Here is a 22,799-nt window from a genome sequence, read left to right as displayed (position 1 = left end):
CTGTCAACAGAGACCCCGCAACCCCTATTCCAGGAAGTGCAGCTTTATCTGAGGTGTCACCCCAAAAATGCCAGTTCCCTGGCTGTCTTGGCCAAGGTCAGCCACGCAGCAGAGATGGCTATTTGCACTCTGAGTCACAGCACACGCCAGGCCAGTCCCGGGCAGGCTCCCTCTGGGGACAGGGACAGTGACCAGCCTGCCGAAACACCCGCAGGCACAAACAGGACTTCACAGTCTACCTGGCCCCTTCCCACAAGCCCAAGTGCGTCTCCTCACTGAGCACTTGAGCTGAGGGGCACCACAGCCCGGGCTGGACTGGAACCCGGCTCCTTCCAGGCCCTCGGAGCCCGACCAACCTTTGCTTTACCTACTGGCTGGCCCCTCGCTCAGCTTCCCCCAGCCACAGGCCTCAGGGAGGTGAGTGGGGATGGTCTGGAGCCAGCAGCTGGCAGTTTCTGGAACCATCCAAAGCCTGACGCTCACAGCTTGGCCTGTCAAGGGGCTACGAGTGCTGTCCATGCCTCTCTGGGCAGTCGGCACCCACACAGAGACAAGCAGCACCGGGATGCACCTGCTGTCCAGCTAGGGCCACCGGCCAAGGGACATGCTGCTAGCCCAACCCTCCTCTTTCCCAGCAGGTGCTGAGCTGGGCAGCTGGCGACCTGGAGATCTGAGTTCAACTCCACGTCAGCCCCGCCCGGAGATGTTGATACATGCCCACCTGGGCATGGAGTCTGGACTGCACCCTCTCTTCTGTGTCTGGCTTGAGGGCTGCAGCCTCAGGGTCAGCCAGCAGGCACGCGGGGTGAACTGGGTCCCAGGTGCCCTGCACTGACAAGGTCTCGGGACACCAGAACTCGATAGGCAGCCACTCTCCGGCGGAGCCCACGACACGGCCTGGCCAGGACCCGCCCTAGCACGGGGGCTTTCCAGAACCAACCGACCCGAGTTTACGGCTTCCTGAGAGAACAATGGCGGGAGGGAGCATGGGACGCCAGCCACGGGCGGCACATCCTGTCCACAGCCTCACGACAGGCTTACAAAATAAACAAGTGTCGCTGTCCCAAACAAAACCCGGTTCCTGTCCATAGCGAGCCCTCTGCTGCAGGTTCTGGGACTGCAGTCTTTCTCTCAAAAGCCCAGCCACCTGTCCTTGGGGCCTGGACTCCAATCTTAGCTACGAGATCCCAGCCCCAGTCACAGCTCACACAGCCTGTGGCCGCCCCAACTACCTGGGCAGCCGCTTCTCCAGGGCACGCCAGCTTGCAGAGCTGCCTGGCCCTGGCAGGAGGGCAGAGGCCAGGCCAAGTTTCCCTGCCCTGGGGATGAAGGGGCCTCAGGCCAGATGCAAGCCCACAGCGGTCCCTGCTGGTCCCTGCTTTGGGGAGACGGGAGGTGAGGGCTGGGGGGCAGGCAGGTCCTGGCTGAGCAGTTACTGGCCTACGTCCCTGGGCCTCCTGCCTCAAGTTCCATGGTGGGAAAGAATGACCAGAACCCTCCCTTTCCCCTCCCTCCCCTAGCAAGCAGCAGCCTGGTTGAGTCCATTGCTTTATTCCAAAATATTTTTTTTATTTTCTTCAAAAACTTTTACTCAAAAGGCAGAAAGGGGAGGCGGGGGACAGAGCGAGAGCTTTCCCTTCTGGCTTACTCCCTGAACGCCCCACAACACCCAGGACTGGGTCAGGCTGAAGCCAGGAGCCCGGGTCTTAGCCTGGGTCTCCCGTGTAGGTGGCAGGGATCAGCACCTGAGCCAACCCCAGCTGCTTCCCCCGGTGCACGTCAGCAGGTAGCTGGTTTGGAAACGGAGTCCGGACTCAAGCCAGGCACGTGGCTGAGATGTGGGAGTGCCGAGTGCCTGCCCTGATCCCGGGGTTCTCAAGGACAGCCCCATCGTCCGTCTGCCCCGTGTCCCTCAGCCCAGGCACAGAAAGGCACAGGCAACAGATGTGGGAATGAGCACCAGCAGAGAGTGCACAGGACGACGGACGGGCCAGCAGCTCATGGACTTGTAGGTGAGAACTGAGAACTGAGCCACAGCTGGAGCCTGGGTCTCTGGGGAGCCCATGCTTCCCTGAGGAGTCCAGAGACCACCAGACCCTGAGGAGGCTGGGCCCACGGCAGGTGAACCTATGCCAGAGGGCAGGCCAGGTCCATCAGGGCGCCTGGCCAGGGAACCAGGCCTCTCCCATCATCCTGCCCTGCCCCGCTCTGCTCCTTTCTGACTCCACCCAGTCTAGTGGGAGGGGGCAGGGGTCGGGAGGGGAGAGCTGGAGTCAGCACGAGGTGGGTGGCCTCCTGCTGCTCCAGCAAGAGTGTGGGGCCTATGGATGGGGAGGGGCACTACTTTAGCCTGCTCCACCACCTCAGATCCTCTCCCACTGCTGGGGCAGGGGTGGCAAGATGGCCTGCTCAGGACTGGCCAGGGGACAGGGGACAGCTCAGACTCAGCGCTCCTGGCCCTGCAGGTCCTGGCACAGGGAGGAGCTTGGCATACTGGAGATTGGGCTATCTCCAGGCCTACAGGGAGGCAGGACAGAGCCAATGGACACCAGAGGCCGCATCTCATTAATGATGGCGTTTCATTAAAAACTGGCTCTGAACGGGAAGAACACATGCAGGAGGCCACCCTGACCTCCTCTGCTCCCTGGAACGTCCCGCTGAGCGATCAGGGCGCTGAGCTCTGGGAGACACCTGAGGCCGTGGCCTGCCCTGGCACGTGCCCCACTGGGGACAGGTCACCGAGGAGCAGAAGCCTGAGTACACTGTATACCCCTGGGGACAGGAAGCCCCACCCAAGCCCCAGGCCCAGCAGAGCTCTGGGGCGTGCACGGCCCACTCTGCTGAGAGGGCGATGGTGGATGCTGGCTCTGTGTGCAGAGGCCCAAGGAGGCCGTGACCTGGCCAGGCCCTTCCTGGGAAAGCAAGAGGGAGGAAGTCTGGGGCCTGGCAGGGGTCCAACTTGTCCCCATAGAGCTGGCAACCGGAAGAGGCTCAGGAGGGGCTAACATCAGCACACCCCAGACTTTTGGGCTCTCCTGCCCAGCATCCCTCTCCCGGGAGGCCCACGACAGCGCCCACCCTGAGCGCAGGGACCTGCCACCCTCAGCCCAGGACCAGGCCAGCTGGGTCCTCTGTTCCATGCTGGGCTGGCAGACTCAGAGGGCACAAGGGAGACGCCCTCCCAGAGCTGCTGCCCCCAAATCCAACCTCTCCTTGGGGCCGGGCTCCTGGCTCGCCAGGCACCCCACACTCACTCTCCTCTCCATGCCGACGTGAGCTGTGACAGTGTGGGCTCCTGTGGTGACCTCTGCTTGACCCCTGAGCCTGGGATAAAGGGAGCAATGCAGTGTAGGGTCCCAGGGCTCGGGGTCCCCTCCCCTCCCTCGGAGATTTCATTAAAAATAGCCCTGGACATGAAGAGCATACCCAAGGGGGCCACCACGGCATCCCACCAGGCACCCTCCACTCACACAGGCAGGAGGGCCTCCAGGCCCGGCCCGGCACCAGCTGGGGGTCAGAAGAGGCTGGGGGCGGCCTGGGCAGGAGCATCGTGATCCCGGATGTACTGCAAGATGTCCATCTCGTCCATGGCTTGGATCTGCTGCTGCTGCTTCGGCTGCCCTGCCACGGCTTCCGGGGGGCTTGCTTTGGGGGGCAGTGCTGGTTTTCTGGGCAGTGCTGGCTTGGCTGCCACCGGCGGCTTGGGCTTGGGCTGGGGCTGGGGCTTGGGCTTGGGCTGGGGCTGGGGCTCAGCCCCCAGGTTCAGAATCTGGTCCAAATCCTCTTCCACTCTGAGGGACCAAAGGGAGCAGCCCTGAGCATGGTCAGCCCCTGCAAAAGGAGCAGGGGCCCTGGCAAGGCCACGCCCCCCATGGGTGCTGGGCAGCTGCAGGGAGCCAGCAAGCCCACCCTAAAGGTGCTGCCCCTGCAGCCCCTTCAGAAATGGCCGCCACTGCCACTGTCACTGCGGGCGGCTCTGTGCCCAGCACCTCGGATGCATGACTGCACTTCACCCTCAGAGCCCCTGGCAGGCAGGAAGGGGAGCCACAGGGGCAAGGGGCCAGCAGAGGGGACGCTAAGTGGCAGCACCTGAGCCAGATGTCCGAACCCAAGAGGCCAGGGCCTCATCCCTCCCAAGTTCAGCCGGAGAACGAACAAGGGGCTCCGAGTCACTGTGGCATGGGGTCTGCTACAGGCAGGGCCACAAGGATCGAACACAGCCCAGACGGGTGGGGCCAAAGGCCGCAGCATGGCGCTGGTCCCAGAGGATGGTCCCCGGGGACACTGGCAGGAAGGGATGCCCTGTCCATGGCTCACCACAGCCCCTCTGGCCTGGGGAAGCTCCTGGTGGAGGAACTTGGTTTCCAGGGAGCAGGTGCACAGTGAAGGTCATGCAGCCCACTGCACCCGCTCCCCACCATGTTGGCCGCTGGCCACGGCCTGGAGGGCCACCTGCGCTAACTCGTCTCATCCCAGAACACTGCCTCATCTCCCAGATGTGAACACCGAGGCACAGAGATGAGAGGCCTTGCCCTGCCTCCCACAGCTAGCATGAGGAGCAGCAGGACATGGCCCATGTGTGCCTGGTGCTGTAGGGCGTCTGCCATCCTGGGCACCCTCGCAGGTGCCAGCTTCAGGTCATGCTTTCTGCCTGTGTCTCACGGTTACCCTCACCCGCCCTGCATCCTTCAGCCATGCTGGTGCGGGGGGCGAGGCGCGGAGACAGGCATGGAAGGCAGACGGCCTGGGGGCCGTGTGGCCTCTCCAAGCTCCAGCCTCCTCAGCTGTCAGACGGGGAGGGCAGCCCTGCAGGCGGAACTGGCTCCTGTTCTGTACCCCACGACTCCCATCCCAGTCCTCAGTCTCCCGGTCTGTTGAGCGTGGCCATCTTGCTCTGCCAACCTCCCAGGAATTCCTGCAAGGATCAGCTCAGTCGACAACTGGAGAGCGCTTTACAGGGCGAAGGGCACAGCGCCCGAGTTGATTTCTCCCAATGGCCAGGGGGCCACACGTAGCACGGTGAGATCAAAAGGAGCAGTTGCCTCAATCCCCGTGTAGAGCGCCCCAGCCCTGCCTGTCAGACAAGCGTCCAAGAAGCCAAGGGGGTGGCCAGGGGGCCAGCGCAGGCAGGGACGGCTTCCTGGGGCACGGGGCCTGGCATGAAGCGGGAGGGGAGGAGCGAGCTCTGGAGAAGGCAGCAGCAGAGAGCAAGGGTCTGGAGGTGGGAAGGGGACGGTGGGAGGCAGCTGCAGGGTCCGTGTCTGGGCCATACAGCCGACGGCTGCACAGACGCCAGCAGGGCTGGGAAGGTGCAGGAGCAGAGGAGGCGCCTTTCTTTTTTTTTTTTTTTTTTTTTTTTTTGACAGGCAGAGTGGACAGTGAGAGAGAGAGACAGAGAGAGAAAGGTCTTCCTTTTTGCCGTTGGTTCACCCTCCAATGGCCGCCGCTGCAGCCGGCGCACCGCGCTGATCCTGGCAGGAGCCAGGAGCCAGGTGCTTTTCCTGGTCTCCCATGGGGTGCAGGGCCCAAGCACCTGGGCCATCCTCCACTGCACTCCCTGGCCATAGCAGAGAGCTGGCCTGGAAGAGGGGCAACCGGGACAGAATCCGGCGCCCCAACCGGGACTAGAACCCGGTGTGCCGGCGCCGCAAGGTGGAGGATTAGCCTATTGAGCCACGGCGCCGGCCAAGGAGGCGCCTTTCACCAGGGCCACTCTCTGGTCCGCAGGCCTGGCAGAGGCTGTGTGCGTGTGCAGGACCAGCTGCTGAGGGCTGTCCTGCCTGCTCCCAGAGTCACTCTCTGGCACAGCCCCCTCCCCTCGACCGAGAGAATCCGGAGCCCACGTGGATGGCCGAGAAACGAACACAGGTGTCCTCCTGGTCCAGATGCAGCAGGTGCAGCCCAGGCCAGGCCTTCACAAAGAGCGGCCACCTTGGGCTCTGGTCCGGTTCAGGAAGCTCCGCCCGAGGACAGGCTGCTCCCGAGTTCCCACCAGGCACATGGCCCGTCCTGGCCAACAAGGGGCAGGAGCCGGCTCCCCCATACCCTCACCAGGAAAAGCTCACGGGAACTGAATTATCCTCGAACAGAGGCACCTGGGGAAATAAAGCAGCAGCCCACAGCTTGTTGGCTTCAGACTTCCGCATTAGGCTGCTTGGCAAAGCAGCTGAATCCTTGGGAAGGATCGGAACAGAAGCAGGATCTGCTCTGAGGTGGGCGGTGGTGGGTGGCAGCCACAGTAGGAGGTGGTCCAGTGGCTTTTTTTTTTTTTTTTTTTGGACAGGCAGAGTGGTCAGTGAGAGAGAGAGAGACAGAGAGAAAGGTCTTCCTTGAACCAATGGCCGCTGTGGCCAGCGTGCTGCGGCCGGCGCACCACGCTGATCCAATGGCAGGAGCCAGGTACTTATCCTGGTTTCCCATGGGGTGCAGGGCCCAAGCACTTGGGCCATCCTCCACTGCACTCCCTGGCCACAGCAGAGAGCTGGCCTGGAAGAGGGGCAACCGGGACAGAATCCGGCGCCCCGACTGGGACTAGAACCCGGCGTGCTGGCGCCGCAAGGCGGAGGATTAGCCTAGTGAGCCGCAGCGCCGGCCTAGTGGCTCTTGGGATGCGGGGACACCCAGGGCACCCCCTTTCCAAGCACCCTGTTACCATTGGGCTCCCTGGGTCACGACTAACAGGTTCCACGAATGCCAAGTCCAAGGCCCCTCTTTGCCAGGCCCAGCCAGGGAGAGGTCAACCTGAGAGATGCCAGATCAAGATCAAAGGTCGGCCCCGTGTGGCCGGAGCCCCGCTGGGCACTGCCCCTGCTGCCCGGGGACAGCTGAGGCTGAGGCCAGTGATGGAATGGCCGTGGTGGCAAAGCACGAGTGGATGAGTCACCACCGGAGGGGCTTTTGCGACAGGAAGCTGACTGCTGCCTGGACAGTCACAGGGCAGACACAAACAAGAACGGAACATGGTTCCTGCTCTCGGGACACTGGGTGTGTGTAAAATGAAGAGGGTGCAGAGACTCGCCAGGCGCTGCAGGAGGCTAAGAGGCAGCACACACAGGAAGGGCCCCGGGGCCCAGCGAGAACCTGAAGCTGCTCACCACCCAGCCACAGGGCCCCGTTCAACCCTCACTGCGCTGGGCTCTGCAGAACACAGGGAACCAGGTCATGGCTTTAGAACGGATGATGCCACCGAGGTCCCACGCATGCTGCCCCACGGGGACCCGCACAGCATGGCCCTGCCACTCCTGGGGCTGGTGCCAGCATCTGCCTCTCTGTGCCTTGGTTTCACCCCCTAACAAAAATTCCCAGCCGCTCCCTGCCTGCCAGGATGTCGGGGCGAGGACACAGTGGGAGAGCGAACAGATGCCAGGGACCTTGGGGATATGGAAATACGAGGAGCTGTCGCGATGACTCAGGCTTGGCGGGCGCCCCACACTGCTAACGAGGGGCACGGATGACAACCTCCCGGGACGGCACGCCTCGGTGCCACTGTTCCTGGAAAGAGGCAGCTCGGCCTCCCTAGATTGCCCAGCACAGCCCTGCGGCGCGGGGCATGCACAAAGCCAAGCGTGTACAGAAGCCAGCGAGAACCTGTGGCCTCCTCTCCAAGGGCTCGAGAGCCCCCATGGAGAGGGGTGGCCTGCACAGCGTGGCAGGAGCTGTGGCCTCGGGCAGGGGACCTCTCCCACAGTCCACTTTCTGAGAAACGCAGAGGACAGCACCTACGTGGGGGCTGCTGTGAGCTCACGCGCTGGGTCTCGCTCACAAAGAGTTGCGGGAACGGCAGCCAATCATCTAGGCACGCTGTCTCCTGCCACCTCCTTCCTGCTGATGCCCACCACCCGGGCAGACAGGCCAGTGGACAGTACGTCTGTGCGTTGCTCCCTCCAGAGAGCCGCACTGCTGCCCAGAGTCCCCAACTCGCTCGTGCCAGCGACGGCTGCCCTTGAAGTTATGATTCCATGATCTTCCATGTAAACTATCACAATATACAAACTATTACAAAGAAAAAGACTGCTGTGTGCATGAACTTCGCTCTTTCTGGAGCCGGCCAGGCTGCCCTGGGTGAGCAACCCTCCTCCTGGAGCCCTGCACCCCGGAGCCCTCTTGGCCATGTACAGCCACAGCTTCCCATGGGTGTCAGGCCAGGCTCCCTCCCCAGGACGGGTCCCCGGCTTTTCCTGAGCTGCCAAAGCCCCACTGGGACAGGTGGTACCTGAACAGCTCCTCGGAGGCAGCTCTGGGGCCTGGGCTGGATGCGGGCCTTCCACTCTGGTGGGCAGCGGGCAGCAGTAAGGGGTCACCCAGGGGCACGGCCCCACCAAGGTCAGGATCATCGAACAGCTTCAGGGCTGTGGGCGAGGCAGCGGCAGAGCGGTCAGAGGAAGTCGTGGCCCACCCTCAGCGCCGGGTGCAGGGTGAGGAGGGTCGGGTCTGGCTTTGCTGGGCACTTGGGAGAGGGTGCAGTTGGGGACAGGAGGACGGCGAGGGGACAGTGGCTCGACAAGGGCCTGGCTCAGTTTCGAGTCCTTGCAGGCTTTCCATCTGCCAGCTCTGCACTGGGCCCTCGGTGCAGGCGACAAACCAGAGGCACACGCGAGCTCACGGCTGGCCGGAGCCCACGTCCCACCCACATGAGGACTGGAGGCTCCAGGAACTCCAGATGCAACCCAGGCAACACAGACAGCCGTCTCCTCTGCTGAGGGGTGCTGGGAACACTTGTGCAGCCGCAGAATGTTCCAGACTGTGGGGACACGTGCGAGGCTGGCCTTCTCCAGAGGCAAATCTCCATCAGCCTGGTCTCTAGCTGACCCGAGTGTAGCAGGGGGCACTCTCGCACCCTGTTTGTGCAGGACGGATCCAAAGCCCGCTGGGCGACACGGCCGGTCACTGAGCCCACACCAGAGCGGGGGGGACACACCCTGGGTACTTACGGTCTGTGGGAGGCTCGTCCTCCACGCGGCCCTGGGAGGAGACCTTCCTACCAGGGCTGAAGAGCCCCTGGTCAGGGTCCACCTCCTCATCGAAGATGGTGAGCCGGGGCCGGGGCCGCTGCGAGGGCTGGGCCTTCGCCGCCACTTCCGGGCGCTTCTTGGGTTTCTTGGAGCTGGAGAATCAGAGACAAAACACAAAGGTGAGAATTTCTCCTCACAGCCCAGCTGGCCTGCTCGGCCTACATGGGCACCAGGCCTGGCCAGGGACCTATGGGACACCGAAGAGTAGAGAAGACTGGGATTGAAGGGGGCCCCAGGAGGGCCTGGAGGGGCCAGACCAGAGCAACCCAGGTGGGGTCAAAGAGGCTGTCCCCCAATCTCAGGCAGCAGGGCAGGGAGTCGAAGGGACACTACTGTGATCGGATGACAGAGTGGTGAGACACTTGCTACCGGTAGGGGCCGCATCTGTGCTGGGAAAGTGGTCATGTCAGGAAGAGCAGGTGTCTCGAGTGGACCCTGACAGCTCAGCTCGCTGCAGAGTCACGGGACAGAAGACGTGCTCTGCTTCCAAAGGCTGGGGAGCACCTGGTCCAGCACCCAGGGGCCAGGGCAGAGGGCCACACTCCACGGCAGCCAGGGCTGGGCCAAGCGCCAAAAGCAGCAGGTGAGTCCCTTTTGCCCACCCAGCCCTTGGAGTGGCGTGGCCGCTGTCCTCCTAGCACGCACTGGGCAGCCCTCCTTCAGGACGCCCCTCTGGGACTCAGTCCTGCTCAGCTCTGCCACCCCAGGGCCCACTGCACCCCGCAGGCCCTGCTGGGCAGAAGCTCTGGGAGGCCGGGGAGTGGGCGTGGCAGCCAGCGACCTCGCTTGCTCATGTTGCCAGGTACTCCCGAATGGCACCCGTCACCAAGAGCGATACCACCCGTGAGCTGGTAAATGAGTCAGCGACCGTGGTTTTATTTTAACAAGCTGAGCCAATCCCTGCTGCTGATGCCCATGTTAGCCATTCAGGGTTCCTGCAAGCGATGACAATAAGCTTCTTACTGGAAACGGGAGCTCCACGGGCCCGTCTGCCTCGCGGGCAGTTCCACTGCGCTGAGGTCACCGTCTGAGCTCATGCTGCCAACACTGGGTGGCAAAACTGTGCCGCGAGACTGCTGCTGCCCTCGGCGTAACCCAGATTAAACCATGGCGACAAAAATGACAGGGTGGCCCGGGGGCTGGAGGGCAGAGTGCCGGGCGGCAGCCATTCCCACGGTCTGGAGTCCAGCGGGGAAGACTCCCAGGCACCCGCCTCCAGCTGCAGCTGAGATGGGAAGGCACCCAGCCGCGTCCAGGGCGGTGGCTCCGAGCAGCTGGGCTCTCCACTCCCTGGGGGGTGGAGCTGTGCTCAGGGCTCCACGCTCCTGCCTGTCCCTACCTCCTCGGATGCCTCGTGAGCGGGCAGGGTGGTGCGGGACGGTTCTCGGGGAGAAAGTGGCACCTTACAAAGGCAGTAAAGGCCTCAGGGACAGGGACTGAGCCCATAGCCCCACCTCCCAGTCCCTGCACTCTCTGTAGCACAGGGCACCAGGCCTAGGCCTCAGCACCACCCCTGGCCCCGCCTGTGGCAGGGGAGCCTCAACGTCCACCCTAACGGCAAGTGTTGCAGAAGCATCGGCTTCAGCCCCTCTCACCCTCTGAGGAGCCAGGGCTCAGCTGCTCCTACGGGGACGTTTCTCCTTTGTTCTCACTCACTACGAGAGCCAGCTCAGCTCTTGTAACTCCTGGGCAGGGCAGCAAGCAAAAGCCACGGTCGCAGCAGGGATGGCCCTGACCAAGACCTCCTAAGCCAGAACCCCGTGCGTTCCAATCTGTGCAATGTCACGGTCAGTGATCTGGCAGCCATGTGCCCAGCCCCGTTGCTCATGAGCTCTGCTCAGCTGCTTCCCCATCCCTTGACCCCTCCGCTTGGCCCCTGCCTCTGGATCCAGCAGGCAGTGCAGCTGTGAAGGGTGGAGAGTCTCCAGGTTCTCCAACACCCAGCTTAGAAACAAGCAGGTCCCTCCACGGCTCCCGCAGAGCAAACTCGAGTCCTACCCAGCCCATGGGCCCCACAGGGTGGCCAGTGAGAGGCTCAGGAGCTCAGAGATGGGTGTCTGAAGAACCCAGGCAGCAAGAAGGGACAAGCACTGTGAATCCTGCCCGGAGAAGCTGCACACGTTTCAGCGACGCCCTCTTTACACCGACTCAAGTCCCAACCGCACAAGTGGAGTCCGACTGTCCATCAGGTGACGGCCTTGTCTGTCTCCCCAGGGATGCCTGTGATCTCTTATTGAACTGCAGTAAAGTGCATGTCCATTGCAAGAGGCTGTTCCACCTGCTGCCATCTGTAGCCACCCCATTCCTGGGCCATCCTCTCCCCGCTCTCCACACTCAGCTGAGACAAAGAACAAGCAGGAGGCATGACAACTCCGTGCCGGCCCAGATCGGCCCCGGAACTTAAGGCTCTGGGGACTCAGCAGTGTGCCTGGGCCAGAGAAGATGCCCAAGAACTGGACGAAAGGAGGCACGGAGGGGCAGATGGACAGCAGGAAGGCAGGCTGGACGGCTCATGGAAAGAGGAGAGTCGAGAGGCGGGGTGGACAGAGGGTTAATGAGTAGATGATGGAAGGAAGGACAGACAGACAAGGTGACGGCGCATCTCCAATTCAGACTTGTTTCTTCTTTTCCTCCAGGGAGCAGAAGAAGCGAGTGAAGAGAGAGAGGTTCCCGACCTGTCTCATGCCGTGCTTCTACATGGAAAGCCCCTCCACTCTGACGTTCCTCTTCCAAAGATCTTGTCAGCCAACTGGTCACCTCACCAAGTCAAGTCACCCTGCAACAGCTCCCTTACTCCCTCCAGGTAGCTTCTACGACCTGCACCTGCTGAGTACCTCCCACGTGCACCACCTGTGCTGGGTGACGTGGGCAAAGATAAGTAAGACTCATCACTGTCCCAGCTCACCACCAAGCAGTCACAGATGCACACACACAGCCAGGGCACAGGAGCCAACCTGGGCAGGCAGGAGAGTGTCTAAGGCAGAGAGGGAATGGCAAGCCGCTCTGCGAGGGTCTGCAAGGGTCCTGACTGGGTCGTGCATGGTAACGGGTGCCCCTGCGTGACAAGGCTCCCTCAGATGTAAGGTAGGGACAGCACTGGGAAGGGAGGGCCGGTGGGCTCAGACCCTGTGGAAGCTCTGCTCTTGGTTGTGGAGGGACCAGGGCCCGCCCGGGAGACCGCATGTCTGGGGCAGATGAGGCCAGCGAGAGCTTCGGAAGGTACGCGTGCGTATCAACTGGGACGGGTCCCGGGACTCCGTGGCAGAGGGAACTGTGGAGGAGAATGCGGGGTCCCTGACCGCCCTGACCGCGGTGGCAGGGTCAGCCATCTCACGAGGAAAGCCAGTCTCCAAGCCGGAGCATCGCCTCATTCCTGCCCACAGGGGTGTGCGCGCACGCACACACACACACACACACACACCCCGTGCGCTGACTGGAGACAAAGCCCCTCGCAGAGGCGACCAGGATGCCCTCTTCTCCCTCTGCCAAGATGAAGGCCGACAATGCTGATGCTTTTGTCACCAGGGGCACAGTGACAGCAAATGTACTGAACACACCTCCAGCTCCTGCTTCCTGAGGTACACAGGGGTCACGTGAGCTCCCAGGAGCCCCATGAGTCTAGCCCAGCATAGGTTGTAGGAGGTGGGCAGGGGGGCTCCTGGGTGAGCACAGGTATGTATAAGCTTGTTCACACTGCATGAACATGTGAACAGGGGCAGACACCAGCTTCCCCGCAGCATGTGCCTGACAAGATCAGAGGCGCAGGCCGGGTCACATTCTGCAGGCGGCATGTGTACTGAGAGGCGGCAGCTGCGTGGCTGACAGCTCCAAAGCTCCCGCAGGCCAAGGAGCAGCCCTGCCCCCCATGGCGCAGGCATGTTCTGGTGACAGTGATGACTGACACGAGAGCACCCGCCCCTCGGCCACCCAGGAGGCCCATGGCACTGTTCCCGGGTGCACCTGCTATGGCAGACTGTGCGTGGGCACCAGCCGCCCCGGACCTGGGTGAACATGAGAAGCTGAGGCCACTCCCAGAGCTGGTTCAACACAGTCTAAATAGAAGACAGGACACACAGACATGACCATGACCTATGCAGACATGACCGCGGCCTGCACAGTGTGGGTGACGGTTAACCAACCGTAGACGTCAACCTCCTATCTGATTGTGCAACTTTCCTGTGTAAATAAAGCACTTTGCACATTTGTGTCTTAAATTCAGCCTTTTTTTCCCACTAGAGAAAATTCTGAGGGTCAATAAATACACCTCTGGAATCCACTCCGGGTGGTGCTATTTGCAGCGGCACCAAGCAGCAGGGCGTCCCTGGGAGAGCAGCACAAGGTATGAGCTGCCCTGAGGGTTCAGGCCAGTCTTGCTGGACAGGAGCTTCGCAGAAGGATGGGCAGAGTTGCGACAGCTGCGCTCCAGGCACAGAACCGCCCTGGGCCTACGAGAAGTGCTAACAGCAGGGCAGGGGGCACAGGCAAGGGGGGAAGTCGGCACCCCCCACAGGGTGTGTGGAGGCTGTGGCCTCTGCAGAGGGAGGTGCAGAGGGGGGCCTGCAGGAGAGCCCGGGGGCAACCCAGCGGTCACGGACTCCTTGCAGTCGGCTTCTTTATCGGTCAGTAGGAAACAGCAGGCCACGGATACAGGAGTGTTGTGGAAGCTGGGAGGTGGAGCCTGCATGCAGGCTGGCGTGGGGCCGGGACGGGAAGAGACACAGGTGCTCCGTGGTACTGTCCAGGCTCACGGATGGCTCCTCTCGCCCCCACCCCCGTCCCCTGGCAGACTTCCGTCTGGGGAGCCACATGGACACGCAGCACTGCTGTGGTCTCCAGAGTCATTCTCCAAGGGCCTATCTTCCTCTGAGCCCAGCTGGTGGGCCCTGGACCTCAGCAACCTGACACCTTCTGATGGTGGGTGATGCCATTTCTCCCCACGCAGGGGCCAGACGCCACCCTCCACCCCCATGGCAATAGCACCATGGGAAGCCAGGCCGGTCAGGGCTCTGCCACCCTCTGGTACCCCCTGCTCAATGTCCAGCCCTGCTCACAACCAAACCACCCCGAGACTGCATTCGCAGCATGGCCCCAGTGGCCAGGCCTGGGTCAGTGGCTGCTGGCGTCCCTGGTTGCTCCCAACAAAGTCAACCCGTTCCCCTAACAACGCACTGTGCAGGGGCCCCACCCTGAGTGCCCCTGGCTTCCCCAGGCCAGCAGCCTCCAATCAGGGCACACCAGAGCCTTCCCTTCTACCCACTGCACCACTTCCCATTCCCCAGCTGCCAACCACACTGATGGCGGCTGGCCCCTCCCTGGCTAACAGCAAGTCAGGGCAAGCAGCCAGGCGTTGTGCCATGTGGGGGTCTCCATTTCTTCCTCATCAACTGTATCACGACACCAAGGCTGACCTGGCCAGTGGGGGCTGGCGGGCCTTGCTAGGGAGAAGGTCCCTCCACCCACTCACTCACAGCATAATCAGCAGCCAGGGGACAAGGGCTGGGAAGTGTGCACCTGCCACAGGCAGGGAGATGGGGAAGTCCTGGGCCAGTGGGAGAGCCCAGCCTCGACTCTCACGGTGCTGCTGTGTGACCCTCGGAAGCTTCCTCCATTCTAACGACCGAGAGACTGGATTTGACGACTGGTCCTGCACAGCCCCTCATCCTAAGAAGACCCCCACCCAGGGGCTGCCACAAGGCTCGGGGCAGCCTGGGGCAGGAGAAAGGCAGACAAGGGTCTCCCAAGGAGTCCAGCAGCCATTTAGCTCCCATCAAGGGCTCAGCTACACTGCCCCAGACCAGCCCACGTCCAGGTGTGCGGCCCGCAGCCCCTGGCAGCAGGTGCAGCCCTAGTTGCTGGCCCTGACGCTTGCCTAACAACGGAAAATAGAAAAAAGCGGCCTTTGGTCGTGAGACCGCACTTGCTTACGCACAGAAAGTCCTCTTCTGAGCAAAGAGCAAACTGAACCTGAGAGAGCGCCAGCTTTCTAGAGAGAGCTCTCCCTTTCTCCCCTTTGCCCTGGTCTCTGCTCCACAAAGAAACAGGCCCTGAGAGGTTCCGCCACTGACCTGCCAGAACCTTGGACCGCGGCCTCCACCTCTGCTCTGAGGGGACCAGAGGCTGGGCTCCCTGACTGCCCAGCGACTTCGAAAGCGCAGGGTAAAGGGCCCTCGCCCAGGGCCTCTCGGGAAGTAGAGCTGAGGCAGGGGCAGGGGACACACACGAAGAGGCAGGCGCTGCCCCTGCGACAGCTGGGCCATTCCACTTCCGTCTGTCCAACAGGCTTGGGTTCCGCATGAAATCTCTCTTGTATCAAAGACTTTGCTGCTGGATTTATGGTGGAAACTGCCCTCCCATTGTCGCCCTTATCAGCGCAGTCACTCACCCAGACCAGGTGCAGTGACCTGGATGGGGCAACTCGGCTGCTGAAATGCACCTGTGACCACTCGACAGGCCCAGGGCGTAGCCCGAGGGCGGCGGCGGTGGTGGCGGTGTCACCTGCCTCCTGCATTCCTCACTGCTTTGCTCCCAGCGTAGGCCAGGGCTGCGTGCATTGGAGGTACAAGGCGAGGTAAGGACAGCGAGTCCCTGCTCAGGGCCCCCGCAGCAGAACCAGGGAACTCCTCTGGCAGGAGGCTGCGTGGGAGGGGGAACCCACGGGGCAGCAGGCGGAGCGGGGAGCAGAGAGGAAAGGAAGCCCCCTCCCCCGCCCCACACAGCCCTCCCTCCTTGGCACCCACTCACCCGCCATTCTCCATGCCTCTTTCCCTCTGGGCATCTCCGAGACCTTGATGGAATCTGGTTTCTGGGGTTTCTCAAACATGAACTTGCACGGGAATCTGCACAGAGTCTAGGCCCCTCCATGGTCGAGGGGACCTGGGAATCTGCATCTCCTCCAAGCTCCAGGCTGGGCCAGGCTGCCGGCTGGCAGAGGGCAGGTCTGGGTGCCCAGAGTAGAGCTGGGATGTCGGAGGACCCCAGTCCAGGAGTGACGGCAGCGCCATTTAGCAAAAGGTACCCAAGGGGAGGCAGCTCCTGGCACCTTGGGGGACCGCCTTACTTCTGAATCCTGGCTTAGCAAATCTGGGGCCAGCCAGCAGTGTGCCAGGGGCACCCAAAACCACAGAACCACAGCAACCATTGGGGAGTAAGATGTTTTTATGTTAGAACACGTGGTTGTTGTAAGAACGATAAAGCAAACTCTACACAAAACACTATGAAAAAACAACACTGCAGAGACATACCCAGCATCGCCACTTGAGGCCACAGCACGGCCTGCCCCTCTGAGGGAGCCAGGGGAGCCCCGCCAGGGCACATTCACACAGGAGCCAGCCTGGCCCGGCCCACCCCGTGAAGCTGGGTCCTCGGCTGAGACCTCAGAGACCTGGAGGCGGCTCCTTGGGACAGAGAAGTGGGCAGCAGCGGCCTTGGACAGGCAGGGTTTAGAAAAGCAGATGAGGCCCCCCCAAAAGGAGGAGTCAGCCTTTAAAAAAGCCCTCTGCTGGAGCCCCCAGGGAAGCAGGGGGACCTTGCCCGGGGCCCTGTGAAAAGCTCAACAGGAGGGAAGCTCTGCACCTGCCCAAGTCCCTCCAGCTCCTGGCCACGCCCCTCGCAGACACAGACCCTAGGGACCAGCCCAGGGGCTGAGGGAGCCCTGTGTTTACCAATCCGCACCAACCAGTGCAGAAGCTGAGAGAAAGCGGAGGAGGGAACAGCACACGCAGCACAAGCCCAGGCTGGCACGGAGACGCCAGCCCTCATCGGCATACACATGGAGGGAGCAAGGCCCTTGCCCCGCGTGGTCAGTGCTTCCACACGAGCCGGGTGTTTCCGGTCACCAGAGCCTGGCCCCCAGAAGGTGGACCTGCGAGAGCAGAACTTCAACTTGCTCAGAGCCGGGCAGTCTCTGAGATAGGAAGCTAAATACAAAAATGACGTCCGACCACGGGGAGGAGCAGACGGAGCACTGAGCGGCAAGGCAGAGCGGACAGCAGCAGCCTGCGCGGCGTCTGCAGGTAGTGGGATGGCGCAGGGACAAGAAAATCCCAGGGGATGCGGGAAGCAGCAGCGTTGGGAGGGGCTGGGGCCAGGCTTTTCTACCGTGGAGTGCTGTCTAATTAGGTGTCACAGAGCCCATCTTTCCCCTAATCAAAGCCCGGCTGGAAAGACAAAGGAACGCGGGGCCAGCCCGGGCTCTGCTTTGTGCTGACAACTCCCACCCTTCCAGGCAGCTCTGCGGTGGAGCCACAGCGCCCCACCGTGGCTGTGGCTGGGAAGGACCGAGGCCTGGCACACGCACCAACCCCAAAGTGCATTTTCCTACCCCAAAAAGAAGCCGCGTCGCTAGGTGCCTTCTGCAGCTAGAAGCTAGAAGCTGGCTGTCTCCGTTTGGCACCACGTGTGGTTACTCAGAACAATGGGAGCATGACTGTAAACAACACCTTCCCCTCAGCAAAACAAGGGCCCGAGAGGGGCCACGCTGATCAGGAGCGGTTGTTACGGGCCTCTCCCTGCCCTCCCAGCCCCCTCCCTCGGGGCCCTGAACCCCGCTCCAAATGGCCACCTGGGGCCCGACTCTGGGGTGCACCATGCGCCCAGGCACTCCAGGACGCTGACTCCCAGCTCTGCTTCTGCAGCGGCTCCCCGAGACCTGGGCACCTTTCCTCCATGTGGACCCCCGCCCCACCACGCTGGTCTCACGACCCCAACACCCCCACCCCACCCCGGGAAGAGTCTGCGCACTGCAGGCAGAGCCCTCAGGGCTGCCTCCCGCAGGCTGTTCAGGTGTACTCCCAGTCAATCAGCTCTACCTCCTTTCTGGAGCAGCACCCACAGACAGGCATCTGTCCCCCGCGGACCCAGGCCTCCAGTGGATGGCTGAGACACTCCTGTCCCACGGGGGAGGAGGGCCCCCAGGTGTGGGCGGGCCCCGGCTCCACAGGACGATGGGGCCATGAGGACAGCCGACCGCTACCGGTCATGTCCACTGTTGGAATTTTCACAGGAGCCCTAAGCCGCAGGTGCTGCCAGGACTCCGGCCTCACTGGGGAAAGCTGAAGGGAAGAGGAGCAGGCTGGGTACAAGGCTGCGCAGGCAGAGCCGGGATTCCAGCCCCGCCAGCCCGGCTCCAGGTCCCAGGGTCCCACATGGCGCCCATCCTGCACCAGCATCCTCAGCTGTTGGGTCTCCAGCAGGGCACTGGCCTCTGTGGGCTTCAGGGCCTTTGCTCTGTGAAATGGGACCTAACAGCAGCTTGCAGGGCAGGGACCGATGAGACTTGGCCTGCGTGGTACAGAGCACAGCGCTCAGCATGCAGTAGGTACTCAGTTCCAGGCTGGCGCTGCGGCGCAGCCGATTAAGCCACTGCTTGAGACGCCAGCATCCCGTATCAGAGGGCTGGTTCGAATCCCAGTTACTCGGCTCTGATCCAGTTTCCCGCTAACGTGCCTGGGGAGACAGCAGATGATGGCCCAAGTGCTTGGGTCCCTGCCACCCAACGTGGGAGACCAGTTCCTGGTTCCTGGCTTTGACCTGGGCTGACCCCTGCCTTTGTGGCTATTTGGGAAATGAACCAGTGGATGGAAGATCTCTCTCTCCCTCTCTCTGTCACTCTTTCAAATAAATAAAATAAATCTTAAAAACAGATATTAGCCCCATTTTTGTTCAAGCCAAGAAGAAAAGAGTGAGGGTGCTGGGGTGGCCCTTAGAGAGCCTATTCCCTTCTGGTTGCTTTGCCCTGCCCAAGCCTCTGAGCCCGGTCCACGGGCAGGCCCTGGGAGCAAGTGTGGCCCCACAGGCCCTTCTCGCGGCCTTGGCCCTGGACCCCGCCCTGCTGCAGGGCCGCCCACGGAGCAGGGGCTCAGGAGCAGCCGCTGACCGGCTGAGGGCAGCTGGAGGGCTGGGAGAGGGAAGGGACAAGGAGGTGAGGGAAGCAGGACACCGCCCGGAAGGGATCTGCAAGACCTCGGCTGGCCAGTCAGGGGGTGTGTGCACGCCTGCGTGGATATGTGCGGGTGCACGTGTGTGTGGAGCTGTGTGTAGAGTAAGGGGGCACAGCCCACTGGCCAGGGCAGCCCAGCTCACTGCCTCCTGGCAGCATATGCAGTCAGCAGCGATGGGCCACGGGTCTCCTTCACCCACAAGACTCACAGGGCCCTCCACCTGCCCTGTGGCGAGGCAGGGCCAGGAGCAATTTGGCAGCTTCATAGCCACAAGTCAGCCGGCTGCAGGAGACCCAGGCTTCCCAGTGTAGCAGCCTGAGCCGCTGAGCTGTCAGCGCCCTGGTGTGGAACACTCAGTAACCAGGGAGGAGCACGCAACTCCTGAGCCCAGGCCTGAGACCTAGCACTGCTGGGGGCATGCAGAGAGCCAGTCTCCACAGCAGGCCAGGCCAAGGTCGTGACCTTGACCCTGTGAGCAGGTGGCCCAGAAGGCAAAGGAATTCTCTGTCTCCCTGGGGGAGGGAGGGAGGGCAGGCCTGTCTCCAGAAAGCTGGAATGAGGTCAGGAGGGGGGTCCTGCAGACGAGGGGAGACTTACCGCAGGATGCCTAGGGGATCCAGTGCCTCCTCCTCTTCCTCCTCCTCCTCGTCCAAGGCCTTCTCCGGCTCCTCGCCCTTCAGGCCCAGGATGGGTGGACCCTCAGCTGCCACTTGCTCCTGCTGCTCAAAGAAGTCAAAAGCCTCCTCGTGGTCCCCGGCCTGGCTGTCGGGGTCATGGTCAGAGGGCTCTCTGCTGCTGAGACCCGCAGCCCCTGGCGATCTGGTGCCTGCAGAGGAAGACAGACAGCAGCCTCGATACCCACTCAGGGACAAAGGAGGCGCCTGGCCACACCGCACCCTCCCGTGCTGGGGTCTACAGCCCGGGTCCCCTGCAGCTGCCTAGGACCGCAGTCTGCCTGAGCCAGGATAGTGGGTACAAGTGGGCAGGAGACAACAACCATTCTGTGTGTGTGTTGGGGGAGGCAGGCAGGTATCTGCTACTGGCCCCCGAGGGCAGCAGGGATACCTGGGCAGAGCAGTCACGAGTGGGAGCAGCAGAACAAGAAAGGGGCAGAGACCCCTGAAACTCTGGGGCCCGGAGCCTGCATGCACTGTGGGGACAGCCAAGGGCACAGCCACTGGGCAACTCCAACAGGCCGACACACTTGACAACCGTGACGGTTGTGGGGCACAGCAGGGGGGCTCTACCAGACCAGCCACAGTGGAGACCCGCTCTGAGAGTCTGCGTGGCTAGACCAGGAAGGGACAAGTGCAGAGGGAGCGCAGGGAAGGTTCCAGAACAAAGTGTGGTCACTCTGTGGCCAAGTGGCTTAAATCGGCACTTCCTGCATGGTCCACAGCCAGGTGGCCACGGTGAGGTCAGCACGCAGCAGCCTCGCACCGCCACACACTCTGAGCCCCTGCGTGTCTGTGAAGTAGCCTTCTGTGGGAGGCTGGGAACGCCCAGAGAGCCTGAGAAGCAGGGTTGAGACTTCTTGTTCGTCTCCCTGCGCAGACTGGGCAGTGTGTCTTTCAAAGTGTCCACTTTTTTTTTCTTAAAAAAAAAAAAAACACTCTGTAGGTAAAGAGCTTAGGACCTGTGTGGCTCGCAGGCCCGTGACACTGTAGGTCCCTTGGCCACTGTGCAAACACCACGGACAGTTCACAAACCACAAAGCTGTGTGTGAGAGGGTAAGGAGGACCCCCAGGACAGAGCAGCTATGGACGGCGGACCCCCATCCCCCAACCTGCTCTCTCCAGAACAGAAGGGGTCGTCGGGACTCCGTGAACATTTCTTCCAGCTGTGGATGGGCCCATGTCACCATCCACGCAGCCCAGGGGCAGGCGGGGAGGAAGGGCTGTGGTCTTGGAGCCGCAGCAGCAGGAAAGACCCATGTGAGGGGCACAGGTGTGGAGGAAAGGTATCTGGGCTCTGCGGCCCTGTCCTGCCCAGGCCTCCCGTGTATTCGCTGGTTTTGCTTTTATTCCTGGCCCCTCACTTTTTACAAATTGCTACATGGATCTGGCATTGTGATACAGTGGGTTAAGCCACTGCTGTGATGCTGACATCCGATATCAGAGTGCTAGTTCAAGCCTTGGCTGCTCTGCTTCCGATGCAGCTCCTTGCTAAGGTGCCTGGGAGAGCAAGGGAAGATAGCCCTATCGCTCGGGGCCCTGCCACCCAAATTGGGAGTTCCAGCGCTGGCTGTTGTGCACGTTTGGAGAGTAAATCAGAAGATGCAAGCTCTCCCTGTCTCTTTCTCTCTACTTTTCAAATAAATAGTCTTTAAAAAAAAGAGAAAAATACAGGCCAGAGCGGTGGCACAGCGGGTAACAGAGCGGGCACAGCCTGCAGCGCTGGCATCCCATATGGATGCTGGTTCAAGTCCCGGCTGCTCCACTTCTGATCCAGCTCTCTGCTATGGCCTGGGAAAGCAGTAGAAGATGGCCCAAGTGCTTGGGCCCCTGCACCTGCATGGGAGACCAGGAAGAAGCTTCTGACTCCTGGCTTCGGATCTGCCCAGCTTTGGCCATTGGGGCCATCTAGGGAGTGAACCTGTGGATAGATATCTTTCTCTCTCTCTCTCCCTCTCTCTCTCTCTCTGCCTCTCTGTGACTCTGCCTTTCAAATAAATAAATAAATCTTTAACAAATTAGAAAATAAACACTGGTTCATCTGCTCTCAACCTTCTCGGCAGATCCTCGCTATCCTGTAGAACCAGGAGGTCCACAGAAGTCAGCAAGGAGTTTCCGTTAAAGCACTGATCTACAGCGGGGCAAAGACAGGCAGCGCTGGTCTGGGCCAATGCCAGGAGCCGGGAACTTGATCCGTGCTCTCACGTGGGGCCCAAGCACTGAGGCCACCTTTGGCTGCTCTCCCAGGTGCATCACCAGGGAGCTGGATCGGAAGCTCAGCAGCCCAGACTTGAGCCAGCACTCATATGGGATGCTGGCATTGCAACTGGCAGTTAACCCGCCGTGCCACAGTGCCAGCCCACCGAGTGTTCGCAGTATCATTTTAACGTACTTTTACCTGTGTATGTGTGTGTTTAAGGCATGTGTGTGTGTGTGTGTGTGTGAACACAGCATATCTCTTGTGTTCCTGGCCTGCCTCCTAGCTAACCCACGTGGTGTCCCTGAACCTCCTTTCACACAACGCAGAGTATGCTTGCTGTTATAAAGCTCCGCCTGTTCTGAGCGCTCACAGAAGTTAGTGCACAGGCCCCTTCCAATCACCCCCTGGAGCGCCACTGTGACTACCTTACTGCAGAAGCAGTGACTGATTACAGAGAAGATAAGTGACTTGTCCGGTCACACAGCAGGATCTGGATCCAGTTAGCATGCCTCCAGGGTGTCTCTCCTAACCGCTGGAGGACCCGCCTCTTTAGATCGGCCCTGGCTTGGGGGGGAGGGGGGGGACTTCCGCAAGCGCTCAGAGGTGCTGCCCACTCCGGCAGGAAGGAAACGGAAGTGACAGGAAGGGAGCAGGATTCTTGCTGGGGCTTGGGCTCTACAGGGCTGCTCTGGAAGGGACGTGAACTTGGCTCCTGAGACTCTCAGACTGGTATTAAACTTGCACTCCCTGAGCGGGGTGATGCTAACCTAACAATGTACGAGCGACAGAGGGGCTCCTGGAGCTCGGAGACCCGCAGCAGCTGGCCCTGCCCACCCGAGGGCACATCTGTGAGGCTGGGAAATGGCCCCAGGGGCTCTGCAGGGACAGGTGCACTAGGAGGGCCACTGGAGCAGCCACCATTGGCAGTGGGGTGGGGGGTCTGTTCAATGCACCCCACATGTATCAGCTCACCTCA

The 22,799-nt window shown here is 61.6% G+C and overlaps 1 protein-coding gene and 1 long non-coding RNA gene across 4 annotated transcripts in view; one reads left to right on the top strand and one right to left on the bottom strand.

Moving 5' to 3' along the window:
• The window catches only part of HS1BP3 (HCLS1 binding protein 3), a 34,536-nt gene that overhangs the window by 2,912 nt on the left and 8,825 nt on the right, over positions 1-22,799 (bottom strand). The window contains exons 4-8 of one of the 3 annotated variants that reach the window (XM_017340907.3): positions 19,547-19,775; positions 8,931-9,103; positions 8,213-8,348; positions 3,471-3,791; positions 1,549-3,324 (exon numbers count right to left, since the gene is read on the bottom strand). In XM_017340907.3, coding sequence (XP_017196396.2) covers positions 3,515-3,791; positions 8,213-8,348; positions 8,931-9,103; positions 19,547-19,775 — 815 coding nt within the window. In that variant the 3' untranslated portion in view covers positions 1,549-3,324; positions 3,471-3,514. Of the gene's footprint in view, positions 1-1,548; positions 3,792-8,212; positions 8,349-8,930; positions 9,104-19,546; positions 19,776-22,799 lie in introns of those variants that run through there. The other 2 variants (XM_070069397.1, XM_002710053.5) reach the window with 2 other exon arrangements.
• Positions 13,305-18,648, top strand: LOC138848666 (uncharacterized). The gene is made up of 2 exons (XR_011386772.1): positions 13,305-17,023; positions 17,236-18,648. It is a non-coding gene; the product is annotated as an uncharacterized lncRNA (long non-coding RNA).

Source organism: Oryctolagus cuniculus, chromosome 2 (assembly GCF_964237555.1).
Source record: "Oryctolagus cuniculus chromosome 2, mOryCun1.1, whole genome shotgun sequence".
Taxonomy (NCBI): Eukaryota; Metazoa; Chordata; class Mammalia; order Lagomorpha; family Leporidae; genus Oryctolagus; species Oryctolagus cuniculus.
Note: the sequence above shows the minus strand (reverse complement) of the source record. Positions and strands in the feature narration are given on the sequence as shown.